This window comes from Apteryx rowi, unplaced genomic scaffold (assembly GCF_003343035.1).
Source record: "Apteryx rowi isolate R43461 unplaced genomic scaffold, aptRow1 scaffold_59, whole genome shotgun sequence".
NCBI classification, from domain to species: Eukaryota; Metazoa; Chordata; class Aves; order Apterygiformes; family Apterygidae; genus Apteryx; species Apteryx rowi.
In genome coordinates, this window is record NW_020450860.1 from 1,934,599 (window position 1) to 1,956,422 (window position 21,824).

Here is a 21,824-nt window from a genome sequence, read left to right on the forward strand (position 1 = left end):
GGTCAGCTTTCTCATAAGAATATCTACTGAACTGGCATGGTAGCTTCTCAGATTCGACAGACTGGAAGAAGCTTTCAAGGAGTTATTGGTATTATTAGGTGACCACTGGCCTGCATGCACATAACTTTTTAAGCAGAATGCTCCACTGATAACAAGCTATAATGAAGCATTATTCACACCCAGTCTTTCAGAGATGGTGTATTTAGCTTTATGGGCATGTTTGCCTCCTTCTAAATCACACAGACCAACATGAGCAACAGAGTGATACCGGGGTACTAGTATAAAGCACCAAGGATGGGTTGAAGGAGTTAGTAAGAACAAAGTCTTGAACTGAAAGTGGATTCATGCCATGAAGTTAAGACACAGAGATAACTTTGTGGTGATTTCTATTTGAGAAAGAAAAAGGAAAAGAAAGGTAGGCTGCCCTAAATCCAGGCTGAGCCTGAGCCAAAGGTTTTAAATATGGAGAGACCAGGAGTTGGAGGAAAGCCCTTAGTTTTGGCACATCTCTATTTCCATTTTTGTTTGTTGCTGTTGTTGTTTTTTTTTCAAATCTCAACTCAAGTTTTATTTCAGATCCCAGTATGTAATGCCACAGAGCTCCTCAATCCTGCTTAAAGATTTGGGTGTTGTCCACCTCTATTTGTTCACTTAGAGGTTTATATGCTATATAGCAGACATGCTCCTTATCATTACATTAATAAACTAAATGCTTGTAGCACCAGAATGGTAGGGATACAAAAACATTATTTCAGAAGTTCTTTTCCCAGGAAGTCAAATTTTAGCAGGCTTCCAGGACCTTAAAGATTAGAGAGAAAAGAGATTTTCTGCAGCTTTGTGAACCCACTCTTCAGGAAGGTGGAAGGAAAATACATATTTATTTCTGAAGTAACCAGTACAAATCCCATGAAACTCCCTACTCCCAATAGTAATTTGGGCTATTTACATATCCCCTATATTTACTGTTTCCCTACAGAAATGGAAATAGGCCACTTCTACCCCCAGCTCAGAGTGCTTTGATTTGGGCTTAAGAACTACCTGACTTGTAAAATCTCACAGGACTCTCTACCAACATAGCTTTAAAAATGCCAAAACAACAGTTAAAGGTCCGTTAAAGGTCCAAACTCTTCTCTGCATAACACGTGTAACCTTGCTGCAGCTGACACAGTGATGTAGGCATAGGGTACAACATGAACGGGGCCGAGGCACAGAAAACTGGCAATTCTAGGCAACTTGAAGTTTCTTTTGAGAATGAGTAAAGATGCTAGGATTTGGGCTTTGTGTAGCAAATAGTCTCCAGAGAGCTTAGTCTAATGATGACTTAATTTTACCAACRTTGTTTGACTCAGTTAAAAAAAAAAAAAAGTACAGATTGGATAATTGCTATATTAAAAAGTAAAGGCCATAACTATCACAATTACCTACATTAACTCCAATTGTTTCATAAGAGAAGCAACTGCTGTTTAGAAGACTGCCAGAGCCAGAGGGAAACAAAACAACTCAACAAAGGAAAGCCTGCTATTAAATGAGAGGAAAAAAAATCCCTTGTCTTCTCCTACTGTCATTTCAGTGATAATAAAATGAAGGGCTGAAAGTGCTGAGGGTTTGTTGTGGGGTCTTTACCAGCTGGGTAGTAAAAGAAGGTTCTTCGGATGATTCATAGCTGAGCTAGGCTGACTGCACCCTTCTTCTTGATTAACAACACGAGATTCGGTTGGTTTCCTTAGTACAAATATTCCCAAGCCACGTACAGATCAATAATTAAAGCCTGGCTACACCCCTTCTCAACTAAAAAATTCAGGATCTTTAGGGAAATCACTGTCCCACCTCTAAAGATAGCATTGGCTGGGCTTTGCGATAGAGACGGCACATAAGCGTATGCTTTTGGTGCTACCAAATCGATGCTGTTTGGCGCTCAGAAGAGGAAGATGCATTATCGGTGTGATGGCTATCGGCTGATGAGCAAGGAATCCCTTCTTCCTGCCACTGCTACCAGACATAATTTTATGAAGGAAAAAGGCTATTTATAGCTTAGCTGTAAGAGCTAAAAGTTAATTATAATAAATGCTTGCCATTCTGGTATTGTTCCTATAAGCATAATTAAAGGCAATACAAACTGTTAGTGTAGCATTTAAAGGATACAGGTGTTTTTTTGGCTTCTCACTGATTAGAAATGCAAATTTGTGAAACAATTAACTAATGTGGCAGAAATCAACAATTTGCATAAAGCACTTTGAGGTCTTTTCTATCACAGCTGCAAGAACTTTCCCAAGAAACAGCTGAAGGAAGTCTGTGCTGAACTCTGCTGCCACAGGAACAAGTTCCCAGTGTCTCTGTCTAGAAAACACATTAAATCTTTGTTTCATACAGAGGCAGCTAAAGCATAAATTAAAGCCAAGATTTTCAAAAATAGGTTAGTGAAGTTGGCTCCATTTTCATCACGCCCAACGGTGGCAACACACATTCAGTCATCCTTGCCCATCCATGACACCAGAAAGGCACTGCCTTTCACAGAAAGGTGTCGGAAGAAAGTACGCTGTACTAAATGGTAAACCTTATCACAGTGTTCAGGGTGCCGTGATAACGCTACAGAAAGAGCTGGCTGCTAACATGCCCCAGTATGAAGTACTAAAGATTTTCATACAGCCTGTCAGAATGTTATAAGCCCCCGCCCAAAAGCAAATGTCCAAAAATGTAAAGTCGTTGAAGAGATGGATTATTTGTGAACCACGCAACACCTAGTTCTGCACTTGCTGAACTATTTGTTAGGAAAGCATTAGCATTTCAGCTACTGCACGATTCAAAACGAAGCTGCGGGCACATGCAGTCCCAGGGAATGCTCCAAGCCAAGGGCTCCAGCGTTGCCCATGACCCTGAGCAACCCTCTGGGCATCCAGAACAGGGTCTCTCCCTCCATCCCTGATGACTGTCCCAGGCCTTGGGACATGATCCTTTCACAGACTCCGTATCCAGTAGCCAGGCAAGCAAGGACTTCTTTTGGTCATTCACTAGCCTCCTAAATACTTTGCTCATTTTTAATCACATAGAAACATCATACTGCAAATCAATAGCTGCCCTGTCCAGAGCCTGCAAACTTTACTCAAATAAGTTAATTTCTATTCTGTCAATGAATCTGCTTGCTTGAGGAAGGCTTACTTAGATGAGACAGGGTTTGCAATATCAAGCCCATTAACCTCAGCTGATCAGGTGATCAGCTGCACTTCAAAACATGTCTATTCCACTTATTAGTCTTTCTTTGGCTTTTTGCTCTGTTTCAGATCATTCACTTATTTACTCTGAGCTTATTGTGCCTTCTGTCGGTGTCAATATGGCTCAGCTGGCAGCAGATGCTTCTCTAGGTTGGAGGACACTGGTGTGAAATAATGAGAATGGAATGAGAATTGATGTGAACCTTTGCCCAAAGCCTGACCTGAAACCTTAACATTTATGAAACTCTGCTTCTAATTTGTGTACCAGTTTCATGAGATATCCTTATTTTAAAAATATTGTAGGTTTTTTCAGTTTAGTTGGAAGCTGTGAGTATTGGAAGAGTAAAGAACAGCCCACTCTTTCCAGTTTGCTATGCCCATTTTGGTAAAACAATAGGTTTTGTAATTGTTATTGAAGGAAACATGAACTCACAAAACCTTTGAGGTTTGCCATTCCCAGCCTGCTCAAAGTTCAAGTCCAACTAACACTTTGGTTCAATAGCAACATTGCTACCTCATAATGGATTTTTTTACATCTGAAAATGCTCTGGGGATGAGGATGGAGGGTCTAAATTGACTCCCTCATTAATGGGCATTCAATTGCATCAGAGTAACTAAAGGAGAAAACTGCTTTATGAAGAAGACAGCCTCTTGTGTTGTGCTTCTGAAAGTAGTTCTCTATGATTTTTAGATATCTCCTGAGGCTTTAAACAAACAGAACTGCACTTCATCAATTATCATTCCTGTTTTGCTTAGCTCCCCAGTGGATTTAATTTTAAAAGACCTGTACCGCTCAGTGTTCACTGCTGTTCGGACAAAATTACAGAAATGAAAAACATCTGTAGCATCCACAGAATGCAAAGTATGAAAGGCCTTATCTGTTCAATAATTTAAGCCATCCAATCTGTTAATAAAAGCTATTATATTGAATTATATCCAAAGGCTTTCTAATCCATTCTAAATTTTGGATTCCTTTGTTAATCCTAGATTGCCTAATGAAAGCAGCTAGGTATAGAAATGTAAGCTCCTTGGTACAATGTTTTATTGAACGGACCTGTCTCCTTTCCCAGACCTAACTCTTTTCAGCTTTTCCTTTCAGGAGTTCATAGGCCTACCTCCAAGAATTAACTTATACATAAAAAAGTTTCTGAAACAAGGCTTCAAGGAGATAATCTAAATATGACAACTCACCATGTTTGTCCTGCTTTCTAGGACTCATACAGGTTTTTTCGATTTCAGTACCAAGAAACCACACCAAGGGGATGGCATTCAGACCCTGTGTCTGAATTAACAGAGTTGGCTTTGGAAACCCCTTCAGTTGTGCTGCTGTTCCCTAAAGCAACCACAAAACCCAGAATCCTGGGGATTACAACTCCTCTTTCTTGCCCACTGACTCCCCATCGGTTTTGCTCAGGAGACTTTTTTGAAAGATATATTTTGACTGACAACACTGCAAATGCAATTTGAACTTTTAGAGTCAAGCTGGATTCTCTGTTTTCGCACTTCATCACTTGCAATAAAAGTTCTGCCAGGAAAATGCTACTTTCAGTGGGTTTGCAAGGATGTAAACAGCTAGAAAGCAGTAAACATTTCTCTTGTGGCTGCCAAGTCGGAACAAAACTTAACTCGCTTCCTCTTAGCACTGTCGCAACTCCAGAGCTAAATGAAGATAAAAAGACATAAAAATGTGTTTAATAAAGTCACTCYGAATACCCACACATGACAGATCTGTTGAGGAAGTGAGCGTGCTTTTGATGGATAGTCATTTTGGGGAATAGAAGTGCACTTTAATTACTTCTAGCCCAGGAGTTCCCAATTTTAGTTTGCCCTAGCACTGCTAGCAATGGCTGAAGCTCCCAGCCCCGCGCTGGACCATGCTCACACAGGAACGGACGTACGTCTGCCTTCTTCCTTTGGCTTTTTCTACAACCCACTCTTATCCCAGCCCAGAAAATAACCCTCCTCTGTGCTGGCACGGCCTCTGCCAGGGACGCTTTCGGACATTCATCAAAGCAACAACAGCCTGCTGAGAACTGATCCTTAAAAAAACCATCAACCACCCCAAGAGCCAGACCGGCTGGGGAGGGTACATCTTTCTCAATCTGTGCTAATAACAGCCAGGTGCACCCAGCCACAGAGGCCGCCCCCGTTGTCAGCTAGCTGCAGATGCCTATCATAGAGGAGCAGAAAAAGAAAAATTTATCCCAGTATTTGATCAGCACACTTCCCAGCCCCTGGTGAGCTACAATTCAGGACGTTTCTAAGCCAAACATGACATCATTGTATTTTGCAGCGTTTTCCTTCCAGGGATTTACCTAAATGATTTTTGACCCCACAAAAATGTTGGCGTCCTCAGCATCCTATTGCAATGAGTTTCGCAGCTTAACAGGATGAGTGGAAAACACTTTCCGCAATAATAAGTGCAATGAATCTTGGCATTGCGGTGCCTTCCTGGGTTTGTTTCTACTAAAATCCTGAGCGTGCTTTCCAGTACATGTCCTGAAATGTTACACCTCGGTTTCAGAAGCCCTTAGAGACTGCGTTTCAGGCTCTGTTTAATTGCTCCAGCATCCTTGTTTAGATGCTCGTCGTCAGTCGGGCGAACCATCGTGTCGGCAGGTTGCAGAAGGAGAGCAACAAGGCAGCGGCTCAGCTGAGTCACGGTGCCGAGAGCTGTTCATTAGCTCAACCCGCAGCACCCGCAGGAGGGGAGCTCTTTCTGGGGAGGGGAAGGGAAGGGAGACGCGTTTCTAGGAGGAAACTCTACAGAGAGCCAAGCACAGGAAAGAGGCTGAGGTTTCATAACAGTATTTTCTTTTAATTAAGCCAAATTCTTAGAAACCAAGCAAGTTTGGGAACGTACTCTCTTGCTTGTGATCTTGAGGATATTTCATACATATCAGGAAAAAAAAAAAGCAGCAGGTAAAAAATCCACATGAATGCTATAGACATATTTTCCTTGCAAGCTGCAAAAGAGACTGGCCCTGACAGGGACTAGGCACACATATCACCGGCAGGCACCTCCATCGCCTGGTCACATAGCATAGCACCCACAGTAAATTTAGGAGAGCAAAGATGTGCATATCATTGGCTGTGCTGAATCACAGCAGAGTAATCTGCTGTTTGGAGATCTGAATATACAAGCCGAACTGAACATGCCGGGAACCTGGCAATGCTCTTATTCTCGCACTTTGCAACTCACGCCGTCTGCTCGAGTCCTTATCTGGTTACAACTCTCACTTGCCAAGCGTGCTTTGCAACGTGACGGTGAAGGGCCGTGCGTAGCTGGGAAGTCCTAGGACTCGGTCTTCCCTGTTCGCTGGCTCGGGGCTGGGCTGTGACGCCGGCAGCTCGCTGTGCAGAGCCCCAGGGCCAAGCGAGCAAACTGGGGTCCAGCTCCGAATCCTGCCCAGGCTCTTTCTGCATTATGCCGGTTTGGTGGCATGGTGACCTCAGTGAGAAAAGCAGTGAATCGGAAAATTAGGCCCTATGGGGTATGTCACCATTGCTGAGCTTGCTGAGTTCCAAACTTCTGCTCTAAGCAGCGTCTGAAGTCTGAGCTTATAAAGACATTCAGCCTCTCCATCTCAGGACTTTGACATTGATTAGCAAATGACTAACAGAGATTGCGTGCGTTTTTAGTCTTTTACTTGCTTCACATATATGTAACTTATCTTGTAGGACATTGTTCTTGCACAAACAGCAATCACACTGCTGAATTTAACAGCCAGTCTGTTAGGAAACTGTTACACAGGCGTGTAAGTGCAGGGCTGCAAGGATGTGTGCAGTAAACAGTCCTGAAGAGCCATTTTCTCATGCTTGGGTTCCTCTTATGAAACCTCATTGCAGGTGGTGCTGAGTATCCTCAGCTCCCACCACCTGTGGTGATGGATGGAAGCACAGCAGCACCTCAGTGGATTTCATATGCCTTGGGGATGACTTGTAGAGACAAGCAGCATAATAGCTCCAAGAGTTTCAGCTTGCCGAGTCCCTTAATAATCCTCCCAGGGGAGGGAAAGGCCCTCCTCTTCTCTGCTGGAGGTTTCAGGCAGTCTGTCTCCCAAAATCTGGAATCACACCAATTCCAGCAGAGACAAGTACCTGAATGAAACAGCACCCATCTCTCCACCTCTGCCACCCAGCAACGGCACATCTCATTAAAAAAGCCACGCTGTTGGCGGCTGCTTCATTTCACCAGGGGTCCTGCAGCAGGGAGCAGGGAACACATCGCAGAGCAGGGAACAGACAGCCGTGACAGCTCAGTGACAGGCTGCCGGTCCCTCTGCGTGCCACGCCAAGCGGGAGATGCAGATTCATCTAGAGCATCTTTGCGTGCATCTGTGCCGCGTGGGGAAGAGAGGGCACGCCTGCCTCCACGAGCAGCGGGCTCTGTAGCCACTTCACAAGGCACCACTCAACTCACAACCAACCCCCAAAATTCATGGCCTGACTCCCTGGTAAGGGGTCGAGGCTCCGAGCACAGCTGGAGCCAGGTACTGCCTGCACAGCTAATGCCAAAGAGATGCTGCTGCAGCCGACGATCGGGCCAGGGCCCAGAGCGGTCCTCCTTGCTGCAAGGGTGTTGCATATTTCTCCAGCTTACAGCAAGGAGTTGCAATGAAAAGAAAAATGCCCTGCAGCTGTATCTAAGACCCTGCTGTTGAAGGGAATGGACTATATTAAGGTATAGTCCATACCTGAGCATTTATGGTAAAAAATGATTTATACTGACCTGCAAATTTAACTAGATGAAGCTTTGGATTATTTCCCCTATCTCTTGGTTTGTGCTCTTTCCCTGAGGTGGAAAAATACGCTCTACCAGTAATTCATTATAAATGCCCCAGCCATCGCCATTAGCTACAGCAGGTCTCCACTGCACTGCTCAGTATTAAAATATGCACAAACTTCTCTTCTCTCCAACTCACCAAAGCCAATTTTTGAATCACTCTGAGAATTTAATCACATTTCACTTCTCTTGGCTATAACCAACACACATGCTTCACATGATATTTACTTTCAGCACAGGTACCAAACACAGGTATATGACAATCTATTTAACATATAGAGGACAATGTTAGCTGAATGATGTGCAAGGATAAATTATATATAAAATTGTGCACTGGGTATTATATCAAAGTGCTCCACTAAACCCATGCTAAGTCTCTACTGAAGGCATCAGACACAAGAAATGGCAAAATTAAGCTGCATGCAGCAGCTCTATTAACTCAAACATATTGAACGTCCTGGCACAGCTAACAAAGCAAGCATAAACAATTCTGCGTTAGCCTGCCATGTAGCATACTTCCTAATACCCATCCTACAAAGGGCTGAATGCCCTGAATTTCCATGAGAATCAACACGAGTTGAAAGGCTCCAGGCAAGATRGATGGTCTGGGCTGTATCAGACCTCCTCAGGACAAAGGGCTACGTGGAGAAGACAACTACGTTAGCAGGCAGKGGTAGTGCAGCACAGTGAGAGCAGATGGAGAAACTGGTGCTGAGGACCAGACGTTCACACCCCATACACTTCATGGTCTGCTTCAGATGAGCTCATCTCATCCCAGTGATCAAGGAGCCACTGGCAGACAGGTTGCAYGAGGCATCCTCCTCCAGGGCACCTGCTAGCTTGAAGCTCTTGAGAAGCAGGCTCCTGACACGAACTAGAAGTCTGCTTTAGAGACATCTGTGAACATCCCCTGGTGATTAGGGCATTTTTGGCAGCCCATGTACGAGGATGGGAAAGGGAAAGCCAAAGAGGAGAACCCCTCAAAGTCTCCTTTACACCCACGCACTGGTTAGCCCACTCATCCCAGCTTTGAGAAGTGGTAAGCTAAGTTGCATATGGCACTAGTAAATCAAATGCTTTGGCRAACGGCCCAGAAAAGCGCACAGGGTAAGAGGGTAAGCAAACGTTCTTCACAAGCGGAGCTGCAGGACTCCTGCGGCAGGCCAGAAGGACACTATGAGTAGCACATACTTAATTTTATTATTTCTGACAATGTATCCAGGCTAAACAGCACACAAATACATGGCTGAAACATTCTATAGGAGAACTATGCACTTCACTGACAATCATAGAATCACTTTAAAAACACTGAGATGATGGTTCACAAAAAATAAACAGCTAGTTGTTCTTAGGCTATTTTTTGAAATTTGCTGTGTTTCAGATTTTCAGCCTATGTAGAATTCAATCAGYACAGTAAATTCTCTTAACCTAGCAYATACATACGTTCCCTTTAATGAACCTCACTCAGATGCCGTTCTGTATCACTGCGAGCCTCCTCCGTGAAATCACAATCACTTTAATGAGAAAGCAGTAGCTCTAAGCCTACGTGTCTGACAAACAGATCCTTAAAATATTTTTTACTGTTTTGTTCAAGAAGGCGAAAGAACACATGGTATCCATAAGCTATGAAACCTGAAAAACTCTAGCTCAGCATTTATTGCAATCATCTGCTGAGAATCATGGTCACCCAGGGAAAGAARAATATGATAAAATAAAAACCGTCTTAAAACACAAAAGGCCTGAACATGATTCGCTATGTGGCTGCGTAAGATGACAGGGCCATAATGCTGTGCAAGTCCTCTTACAGCAGCATGACGCTGGTGTAACGGGGGACAATTCAAGCCCTGTTTTCATTGTAAGTGGGTGCCAAGTGCCAAATAGCAGGAGAACTATGGCTTCAAACATCTCCTGACAAGCTACCTCCAAATATAGTAGTAATAATAAAAGTAATAATAATAATAATAATAATAATAATAATAATAGGTACAAGGTACCTCTTAAAGGTGAGTTCAGCTTTAGTGATGTAGTTGCACAACTCCCACTGACTTTGGTAAGAAACTGGCCAGAGAAAAGTCATTTCAAATGCAGTGCTCTTCTGTGATATGAAGAAGCAATCTCCATCCACCGGGATCAGGAGGCACCCATCTCTCAGACGRGGATGAGCAGCGATAGCACAGTGAGCTATATGGGATACCACAGCCACTTCCTTTTCTTTGCAGTCCAGCTAACCCCCCAACAGTGTCTGTGCACTTTCATGTAAGGACAGGTAATGCATATATATAACAAATATAGATAATTATATATTTATTTATTTTTTTTTGCTTAGCTGAGTTGCTGCCTTATCCCAGAGGAGCTTTTATCATCACATTAAAGATCTTATTTTTGCTCTGACAGATGCCAAATTATCTGTAAAGTCTGGCAGCTAACTACAGATATCTATTCTCTACAGATTTATTATATATCATTGATTCTCTTGCATCATTGAGCAAATTCACCTCATTCTTGAGTGTAAGTCACTGGATCAAAAGCAAACCACGGGTCAGATACCTGAATCACCATCCTGACAGACTGCTAGGGAGGAAGGGGCCAGGCCAAGGCCAAAGCTCAACAAGTAGCAAACCGGATCCACAGATAAACTCCATTTGCCAGCAATCATAATAGATTGCAGCTAGGACATATTTTCTAGATATRCAAGATACTCACAACCAACCAAGTCACTTCTGCTGCAGAGTTAAAAAATAAAGACGATATCACAAGGAACAAGACACACAGAAATTCACCATAGTCACTGAAAAAGGAAATTTGGTTCAATATTGCAATTTAGTGCAAGATGCATGGAAACAGGGCCCGTGCTCTGTTAGCCCTAATGTCTATGCTTTCCTGTGCAAGCACGGGGAAGCACTTAGCTGAACCTCCATTTATCCTTCTCTCTGCCAGACATCTTATTTACCTATTTACCAGTGGGGTAATTGCCACAGACTTAATGGCCTCTTTATCAGGCGCAGKGTTTGGAAGTGTTTCAGGCTGAAAAGCGCTATCCAGCACAAGGCAGTAGCAGGGGTAAGGAACGGGGATGGCACATTAGAAGGGTGTTTTTCAAACCATTTGCCAAATGAGTCTGTAACCTTGGGCAATGCAGTCTGAAAGAAACGGCTCTGCACAGACAGAAGCACGACTGAAGTGTCAGAGTYGCAATAAAACTAAAGGCAAGCGATCCTGACAGAGACCGCAATATTCCCTCTCCCTGTTACGTTACATCATCAATGCTAATTCCATTTCTCTCTGGAAATGGCGTATCTATCTGTTATACTTACCTACAATTAAAGTACATTTCTACTTTTCCCAGGGTTCTTGCTTCAGGAGTTTGACCATATTTACAGGACTTTTGCTCCTGATCAATCCCATGTCGCTATCTGTCTGCTCCTGACAAATCCCATTCMGGAGCAGCTCCCTGGAAGGGGTTGGAGACCCTCAGGGTGAGTAGATGGATGTCATTTACTTGAGCTGATCTGTTCCCTGGACTCCCTGTTGACATCTCTTGAACAGTTCAGTTGGTATAAATCAGCTCAGCTCTCTTAGGACTCATTTATATCAACTGAGAATCCAGCCCAAAATACAGAGCTAATTTCCCATGTATGAGACTGTCAGCCTGCATCCCTTGCCGAAAGGACCGTTATCAGCAAAAGAAGAGCTACAGACACTTAAAAAAAAGGTGCCGGAACTGCTATTCTGGCAGCCTTTTCACATGCCAGGTAAAGCAGCGGGCAGATGCTCCTCACCAACTCGTGTCCATTCGTYGGGCATGTCAAAGAGACAGGAGCTAGCCTTTGCCCTAAGACGAGACAGTGCCTCACAATTCTTGTAGAAGACAAAACAACTAGAACTGAAGGCACCAGGAGATAAAACCAATATTATTGAGAACTTGGGTGGAACCTCTCTTTGGAAAAACAGTTCTCTGTTAAACAGACACAAATCTGTCTTTGTCAAACAGTATTTAAAAATATGAATTCAGGACACAACAATACTCCAGAAGTCTGTTTAGGGTTTGCCAAGCCCATCAGGTTTAGAAAGAATTTAAATACGAGAAAATATAGCTGCCTAACAAAGAAACAAGGGTGAGCAGTATAACTAAATGGAAAATAAAGGGATGACACCATTTAGTTTCATAATGGCATGAACTATTAAAAACAAATACTAAAGGATTCAGGGAAGACACTATTCACTGGTAACATATGAGAGCACATAAAGAACTATCCCTACATCAACACAAATACCTAAAGTTACAATCAAAGCGAATCTCCGAGCTCTACCGAAGATGCCTAGATATCTATCAAACTAAAAGCTGGACTTAAACAAATTATGGGTTATATTCTTCCACTCTTCCTCACTTAAAGTAACACCAGAAGTGATACTTCATTCTCTTAGTAGTCCCCTCTGCTCCAGCATTGCGTCTTGCACCGAGAGGTTACCACTCAGTTATAGTTTAAGGGTGGCTGAATCTGCCCCCACCCTATTTTTGCATCTTTGCAAAAATACATCCAATTCTTCCAGAATACGCCTTGCAGCAAGAGAACTGATCTACTCAAGCCTAGCACATTCGCTGTGCACGATGATGGCACTTCTCTTCGTTGCACAAGTCCTTCTATCCCCCCCCGACACTTGACTGCAGAGGTAATATTCATTGAGGACAAAGATGCTGGAAAGAGGCCTGCAGCAGCCCGTGCGGCGCGGYGTGCTCTCGGCGAGTGGGCAGCCAGAAAGGAGCGCAGCTAAGGAGGCAAGGGTAAATGCAAATGCAACTGTGCAGCCACAAGACCATGACTACAGAGGATCAAGCGGGCTTTGCAGGCTGTGGCTATCCAGTTGCAGCCTTGCAAACAGATTTCTGGATTAACGGTACTAAGCAAATAGCTAGGACAAGAGAGAAAAGTAGAATTCAATGTTGTTCACTGAAATTTTACTTTTTCCCAAAGCACATCCAGCTCTAATTTGCTTTTGGTCTTGGAGATACCAGAGGAAAAATATGCAAAGCTGGCTACTTGTCCCAGCTGTCAGGATTGCAAAACAAACGAGAGATTTGAATAAGTTTACTTAATTGTTATCAGCATTAAAGGCACCTTAAGGGAATCATCCTTAGAATAATTTATAGTAGATAATAAATTACATTTTCCTCTATTTCATCCCTGGGAAAAACCTATTAAGACTTCATAATTAAAACTCCTGAACACAGTTTAACTAAATGTTTTTAACCGAAAAATAGTCTATTTTTAAAAATGTTCCCCCCCTCTTTTTTTTTTTTTTAATAAAAACAATGTTTGCTCTCCTGAGAAATGTTACTGAAGATTATTAACAGACGTTCTTCATCAAAACTGCTAAATGAAACACTTCTTTACTTGCTCAGGAACTTGAAGCAGTAAGATTTTGGCACCTAATTCCATTCCTATTTGAAAATACTAGCCAAACAAAAAAATGACTTTTTCTAATCCTTTTAGTAGCAGTAATAGAGACTATATAGAAAGATATAAAATGCGTTCAGGCACAAAACTCTCCCTCTTCTTCAGCACCCCACACTGATTAGCACGATCGTTCCATACCGACTGGGAGAGAGCTTCCTTTCTCTATAGGGACTTGGGGGTTTTTTGATTTCACATTTGGTTTGCATCACAGGAACAGCAATTTGATTCCACATATTTATATGTATTCATAATAGCAATACACTAATAAGCTAAAACGAAAAGATCACTGCTATACTTACTGTCAAATCCTATCTCTATAGGTTAGAATCAGATTCCTTGGAACAGTAAATTATTAAYTTAGTAAGTTCTTATAATAATTTCAGTGAGAACAAAATTAAAAATGTTTACTTACTGATGTGTATAGGTATCCTTCACTGTTCATTGCTAGGTACAATTTTGTTTGAACCCCCTGAATCGCCACCACTCGTAAACCCACAGGTATGAGGTTAAACAAAGCTAGGAGAAAAAGAAGATGGAAAGCAAAATTAATCCTTTAAAGCATGAAGATTAGATAGAGCATTAAGCCATAATTACTAGAACTGAATACAAAAATACCCACTCATGCAAATATCAGTTTCCATGGGTGCTATAGAACGACACTGCTACTATCTTTGTCTTATATAGCAATTCCTATCAATAGCTTAGAAATTATCTACAGAGGGTATCAACGCATTTCCCCCATTCGGAACATGGTGAATTGGAGGCACTGAGAGTTGAAATGACTTACCGCTTCATGAGCAGAATCCAGGGTTTGCTGAGTAGAGCTGAACATATTTAGTTTGTTTTGGGATTTTTTTTTGCTGATAGTAAAGGTAAAAATAAAGAAAATCCAAAACCAAACAAAAAAGAAGCTTTTCAAGAGGATCAAAACTTTTTTTCCCCCACAAATTCATATAAAATTCAGTAAACATTCTTTACCAAAAGGAAGGAGYAAGACAAAATTCAGAAAAACTAAAACACATCATTAACATCTCAAAATGTTTCAAAACTCATCTCTTTTCTATTTTTGAGAGGAGAATGGATTTGAAAAAACAGGGTTAAATAACTTCAAAATGAAATGAAATGAAAGCATATTCTTTAGATCAAGCCCTAAACCTGTACTTTCAAAATTAAGCTGCTTYGAATGTTCTGCTTGCATTTATGCTTCTGTACATGCTAATAATGGTAGCACATACAAGTAGAGAAACCTCTCTTCTAAAAATGAAAATACTGGTTTGTAAACTGGCAAATTAAAAAAATAAGCAAAGCTCTGCCATAGCTTAAATTTGTGGCTATATCAAAATTGAATACAAGTAATAATCAGCTGAATACAGTACTCTGTTTGATAGGTGGGATTAAAAGTAAGTGAGGGGAGTTAAGAAAATTTTCAAGAGCTGTTATCATAACCCAAAGCATCTCCTTCCAGACTGTTGCATAAATGCAGAGTKAGAATGAGGTAATGCTAAACTGACTCTTATTTCCGATGGTTTATTACATGGCTGTAAAACCCTGCTCTCCTTCAGGCTGAATTTTGGTATTTATGGTCACTGTCCAAAGGCAATTTAAAACTGAGTTATGAATTTGAAATATTTTTCTTATTATTTGCAAAAGTATAAGCTAGGAACTATAACCTGTTATAAATTCCTTTTTCAGCCTGACAAACCCCAAATGGTCATATTTAATTAAAAGAAAATTTGCAGCCTACTAGTATCTAACACAGCTCCTAAATTCTGTGGGGCTGTCAAGAGCGTATCAAAAAAAAAAAAAAGAAGAGCAAATACATAAATATCCTACTTTGAGAAGGGCAAGCCAGAAGCTAACGCTGTAGATTAGGGACCACTAGATAAATTCTGGTGAAAAGAGGCACGGCACCCCTGATTCCTGCAGAAAAGGGTCTCTTCGCTGGAGCAGGCAGCTGGACCCCAGGCTCCCYGTGCTGCCTGGGTCGGTCTCAGCCTCCCGGCCCCGCGAAGCCGGGTGCCGTGGGCTTTCCCRTGGGCGAGTGGCCGAGGCCCCCTTCCACCGCTCGCGTTTTCCTGGGGCTTTGCTGGCCCGGGCTGCACACCCCAGCCATGCTGCTCTGAGGCCGTGGCACCTCAAAACGTTAAATACCCTCCTCCTGCTTTCTGTACCACGGTCCTGAAGAGCGGAGCTGGTGGAAGCGTTCAGCACAAACAAATGCAGGAGATCATAAAACTGCTCTATGTTTTTCTTGCCCTCTCATAGGCACAAGTGAGCACRCAGACACAAACACATGCGCATAAAGCCTCTTCTCAGGCTCACCCAGCACAGAAAGGGCTTTCTCATCACTGAAACAAAATCCTCTACTTCTATCCAGTTTTTGGCAAAGGAAACACGGATTTTCAATACGGGAGTTGCTGTTATGGATTTCTTACTCTATCAAATGCTCGAATTAATTTGCAGGAGAAAATATTCTCTGACTTGGTAAATGCTTCCTTGGAGAGCCACTCTTTTGCAGTCCAATCCCAAAAAGCAGCACCTGATCTCCACGCAGGCAGGGCAGCACAATCTAGACCTCAGTATCCAGGCAGAACCTGGAAACCTCTTTTGAAAGGTGCTCTCTTAGTGCCATATTTACCAGCAGGAAACGCACGTGGGTATTTTCAGGATGAGGCTATGTGGATGGGCTTCAATGTAAACAGGGCTGAGAACTGTCAGTAAATCAGCTGAGGACAGGACAAAGCCGAGGGCAGTGAGGAAGACGCAGCTCACAGCCACGAGCCCCGGAGGCCGGTTTTAGTGAGTGGCTCGTGGCCATGCTTGGCAAAGCGAGCAGAGATGCAAGCGACTTCGGCCAGGCGAGGGCCGGGGACGTTGCTGCGACGGATGCTCAGCTGCTTTCCTGAGCAGCTGAACRCGTTCTCCTGCCGAAAACAGGCACATACGTTCTGGCACCCTGCGTGCACTCTGGTTTGAGGCAAGACAAGACACCTGCGTGTTCAGAGCTTGGTTTGACATTGCTGGACTGGCCCCTGCCGGGGGTCACAGACTATCAGAAGTTGCAAAAGGGTCATGGGAGAGCGAGGCCAGCTCTGCTGCCTGCTCTGCCTCTGCTGCAGGAGCGAGTGCCTGGCTGCCAGGGACATGCGCGGCCACCCCTTCCTACTGCTGGCCCAGCCGGACGCACGGCAGGCTGCTCCAGCCACTGCCTCCAAGGAGGCAAAAGGCACCAAAAAAAGAGGACGGTCCTCTTCAGGCATTGCTCCTGCTGTCCCTGGACGACAGCAAGTCCATGGATGAGCAACACCAGCGAGTCTAGAGACTACAAGGCCTCGACTAGCTCTGTAGGCACTAGTTACGTTTCTTCCCAAACAGCCTGCATAAACCAGTGACGCAGGCAGTGAGAGGCAACTCGGCCTCGGACAGCTAAACTGGCTTTTATCTGCTTCTTCCCTCCACGCTGCACCACAGCAAAGTCCAGCTTCAGACCAGACTTCCCTCACACCCCTCTCCAATGCTTTGCCCAATTTCTATAACGCTGTGAGGGGCCTGGCTGCAAAGAGTGAAGGCTTACGGGGCCAAAACCAGAGCCAGGCAGCCCCTTCTCTGCAAGTGCCCACCGCCATGGACAACGGGTACAAGATGCTATTGCATTGACCCTCACATGGGCAGGTACGACAGAAAGGGTGGCAAAAAAGCCCAAGGAAAAGGAATCATTTGCCTTTATGATCAGTTTGCATTAGCATAAAACTGTACCAAACTATTTGCATCCTAGCCTCTTCCTATTACATTCACAGTGTGTAAAATAAGGACATAATATCCACCGTAATGAAAAACTTGGTGATGCCTAAGGGAGAGATGATCTTTGCTACGGGCGTTGTGCAATACAAGCTGACAGGGAATGAGCTGCAAAATAGAGAGGGAGCTGGCCTCAGCTGGATTTATTAATGTACACATTACTGTGAAGCCTGTGCTGTCCTTGGCTTGGCCACCTGGACCTTCACACGCTTTCTGCAGGATATCATTCCTACATATTTATTTTATAAGTCTTCAAATCTCTCTGCCATGCCAAAATTGGGGAATAAGTTCTGCCTTGATTTAAAACCTTGCCCTATTTAACACGTCTAATGAGGCAAAATCTGATTCTGAGCCAGGAAATCCTTTCCATGAGGCACTTCCTCAAATTATACAGACTCTTGGCTAAAACTGGGGCCTGGTAAATACTACAACTCCTCAGCTTCGTCTTTCCCTTCCTGTCTCAATTGTGCTCCAAAATCTCAGCATTCTTTTAAACTCCTTGCAGTTGTGGATGCAACCTTGGATGTAGGAGCCCTGTGGGAAGCAGTGGGTCTGCAGAGCTTGAAATAATTGCCCTCTCATTAGGGGCCAAAGGGGATATTCAGGCAAACCTCTTAGCCAACTCTAGGAACCAAATGGCTCAGAAGCTGGATTCTGGGTGCTGGCACATGCAGGGGAGGCAATGGAAATGGAACATTTTCCCTGGAGAGCAGATGGACTATTGCTACGGTTTGCCCCAAGAAACACAGTTGCAGAGCCCTGGCCCTGTGTTTCTGCTCCACTGGCCACAGCTGAAGGGTTCCCAGTTTGAGGATGCCCCCCTTACTGTTAAGCAGAGTTATAATCATTTTGCTGCAATGCTAAGCAAACGCTCTCCAAACAAATGTTCAGTAAAGGAGACAAGGGGGGCAGTGATGATTTCCCTCAGGGGTGCAAAGGGAGGAGGGAACGGACTGGAGAAAGGGTCCCCCTGCCTTTGGAGGGGCTTAGGAGTCCTACGGGCCAAGCGAGAAACATCTCTGCAGAAATCAGGAGAAAAGATTTTAGAGGGCCTGATCTGCTTAATATTCGTGTGAGCAAGGCTTTGGAGGAAGCCCATTACACAGACTCTGATCCATAGCATAAATCAGCCTCTYTTACTAATGCCATTTAAAATGTTGCCATTAGAACAAATTCAGGACTGGAGGAAATTTAGTTCTATACGCTTATCTTACATGAAAGAGGAACATACACAAATGCATGTGCTTTTTATGATAAAACCTTCTATTTTCTGAATGCTTAGATACTGCAGCCTAGCTGCAACCATTTCTGGGATATGTCCATTATATTTAAGTATTCAGCATTTTGGAAGACTGGCCTCCAGCAACAAGAAGTTTTTATGATTTGCTTTGTAGTCTGTCAGGTTACAGTAAATTTAAGGGCACAATGGAATCAAAGTATCTTAGAAATTGATACAACTGCATGAATGCCAAAAAAACAGATTCCCACAAATTTTATCTTGTTTAGGATATCAGAGCCCCTATTAAAAGAATTCCAAGAAAAATATTTGAATGAAACAATCTCTTGAGAAATAAGCTGTAAATTTGGATATTTGCTCTGGTACATTAAAAATTTGTAACAATATCACACATCACTGGAAAAAGTAAGGTTTACCTATTCTTAGATAAACAGAATTATCCTGAACAATCTTTACTGTCTTTTTTTTTTTTAAACCATAAATATCAAATCAACTACTTGAAAGAACAGCAACATTTAAGGTCCATAAGGATCATCCTTAGAGGAGGTTTTGTGGAGGCCCAGACCCACTAAGAACGCCAATGAAACGGCGGCATCCTCTCGGCGTTGCACTCCTGCTCTTTGTGCTTCTTCTCCACGGGTGAGACGGGACCTCGCATCAGACCTCAGGCATCCTTACAGATCTTACACGTGCTTTGCCTCATGCCCAGCACCTTCAGTGGCTGCAGAAGAGAGATCTTCTAGCAGCATAGCTGGATCCCTTAAGTCACTCAGAAGTTAACATAGGGATGCAATAAATACTAAAGAGGGAGCAGCAAAACGATGGGAGCAAGTGATCGGACAAATAATACATGGTAACCTTCTATTACATTCTAGTTCTGCCATATTTAAGTGCCCTGTAAAAATGAAATGATGCTTCATCTGCAAATACTTTTTAATATTAAAAGAGGGTATTCAAATCAGTGCTTTTCAATAAAGATGTTTGACAAAAAGAAGGGTTGCTTGTTGATTTTCTGGTTTATTGTCTAAACAGCCTGAAATACCTTCTCAGTCTCCTTGTTCCTCATAACTCTTTCTTCAGAGCAAAAACTTAGTTTAAGCTAAACTGAACAACTATGTGAAACATGTAAATATTTTACTTACGCATACCAATTCTATGCTTTCTCTCTTTTCCCACTTTCTATTAATTCTCAAAGTTGCAAAAAAAAACATTTAAAGCTGTTTCACAGAAAAGCCAAGGGAAAACTGGTTGAATGCTAAAGTCATAATTAAGCTTAGAATTAGCAGAAAGGATAAAAAATAATGGGGAAATGTGAACTTTAAAATGATGATGAATTCTCATTATCTGGAATAACGCAGCTCTGTTTGAATGAGCCCTGTTTAAGAGTGGAGATAGCGTTATTCTATTTCGGGCACTTTGAGTAGGCGAGCAAATTTTCTGTGTCGGAAAAAAAAAATCTAATAAAATCCAAAGGACAGCAATGAACTTCTCTAGATTACCATGGAGATAACATTTGCATTGTTTGTCACATGTGTCATCATTACCTTCGCTAGTTCATTATTTTTATAAGTGATTTTTATTTGCATTTCTTTCAGACCCAGTAAGTCTGAAAGACTTCTGCACAGTGTGCAAGGTGTTAATGTTGCTTCCACTCATTCATCCTAGGACACCAATGTTTAAAGGACCTATATGGAAAGAAGGAGACACCACAATTCACAAACACACCATTTATTCTGATGTCACTTACTATAACTACTGTCCTCCTCTTTTGTTCCATCAATTGTTCCATCTGCTTGCAACTGCAAGTGGTATCCTTGCCTGCTGTATAGCTTTGTTACTATACCTTTAAGCTGAGGCTCTGTAAGAAAACAATATTGAGATTAATGTGGGAAATTGGGATGTGCCGTTCCAAGCGAGCAGGATGCTAAAACAAACCTCCTGGTTTCTTCTTGAGAATACGATAGGAAAAAGACCCAAGACAAAAGCAGGGCAACCAGTTTTGCAACACTTCTTGTTTAGGCTGAGATCAAATTCATGTCTAGAAAATCAATTGCCAAAATGATTAAATGCCACTTTCTATTGTTATGCAGGTAGCACATTAAAATCTGCTTACAGTGAACGCGAATGCCAACAGCGTGCTGTTTGGCTTCAGGAGCTCAGCCCTATCTCATTTAAGATTAGGGATATGTTGGCAAAGAGGGTATTCTGCCTTTTAAAAAAGGTGTGATTTCTTAAACGGAGAGGAAAAAGAGAGCTACTAAGATAGCACTAACAAGAGCTGTAGTGACAGTTGAGAGCCTAAATATATAGCAGCAAACGTTTACGACGGGAACTGCTGCAGCTCTAATAAACAAACCCCCATTCTTCACCACTCCAAAGAGTATGGAGCATCCAAAGTGATAAACTACTCAACGAACATATGGAAAAGGGAGGGGGGGGACACCCTGAAATCCAACAATGTGTGGAACTGCAAAATAAATATTACCATAAGGGTTGAGGTAATTACCTCATCAGCTAGAAGAAGAAAGATCAAAACAACACACAGTCTGGATAATTTTTTTTTTCCATAATCATTCTCATATCCAGAGTTAGAAAGTGAAATACCTCAAATTATTTTTAGATCATTCTAGACTGAAAAGTAAATAGCAACAGGATTTGCTGTCATTTAAAGAAAATATCTAGGTAATGCACCAGGAGTAATTGCAAAAGAAAAAAAAAAGGCAAAAAAAAAAAAGCTCTACTTCCACTGAATCCCAATGACATCTGCATTGTAGCCATTTCCCACAATTATGCTTGTCAGGAGGTGATGTATTCTTCGCAGCTCGCTCCAAAGCAACTTAATTCAGAGACAAATGTACTGTGAAGATACGATGTGTCATTTCCAACGTAAACTTCCCGTGTCTGGATAAGACTCCTTGTGTTTATAATGAAAGAAATTAGGGGAGCTCTGCTACTATGCTTCATTTTAATAGGAGCCGAAGGTGTAAAGCTTACAACAGTTTGCATAACTATATTGCTTCCTATTAGCAATCTTCAGTAAGCGTGCTGCCAGAAAACAAACCCAACCACCACTCTGGCTTTTTAGCAATAATACATGGCAAAGCTGCTCGCAGATTTGGAGCGAGGCCCCTCTTCTGTGGCTGCTGAGAAATGCAGACAGGTTAAGCGGTTAACAGGATCAGTGTCTCAGCACAGCAAAGCAAGAGCAACATTACCAGAGGGTTTTGCTCCTCCCATGGGCAAAACCCACTGGGATCAGGGACCGAGCCCTCGCACCTGATCCTTGGCACCGCTGGCGCAGAGGACCACGCGTGCAGGGGGCTCCTAGGAAGGAACAG

The 21,824-nt window shown here is 42.8% G+C and overlaps 1 protein-coding gene across 3 annotated transcripts in view; it reads right to left on the reverse strand.

Annotated features, from left to right (window-relative positions):
• FGF13 (fibroblast growth factor 13) overlaps positions 1–21,824 on the reverse strand; it is a 252,059-nt gene that overhangs the window by 39,860 nt on the left and 190,375 nt on the right. For all 3 annotated transcript variants that reach the window (XM_026082709.1, XM_026082710.1, XM_026082708.1), the window contains exons 2-3: positions 20,234–20,344; positions 13,864–13,967 (exon numbers count right to left, since the gene is read on the reverse strand). In XM_026082709.1, the coding sequence (XP_025938494.1) occupies positions 13,864–13,967; positions 20,234–20,344 (215 nt within the window). The remainder of the gene's footprint in view (positions 1–13,863; positions 13,968–20,233; positions 20,345–21,824) is intronic.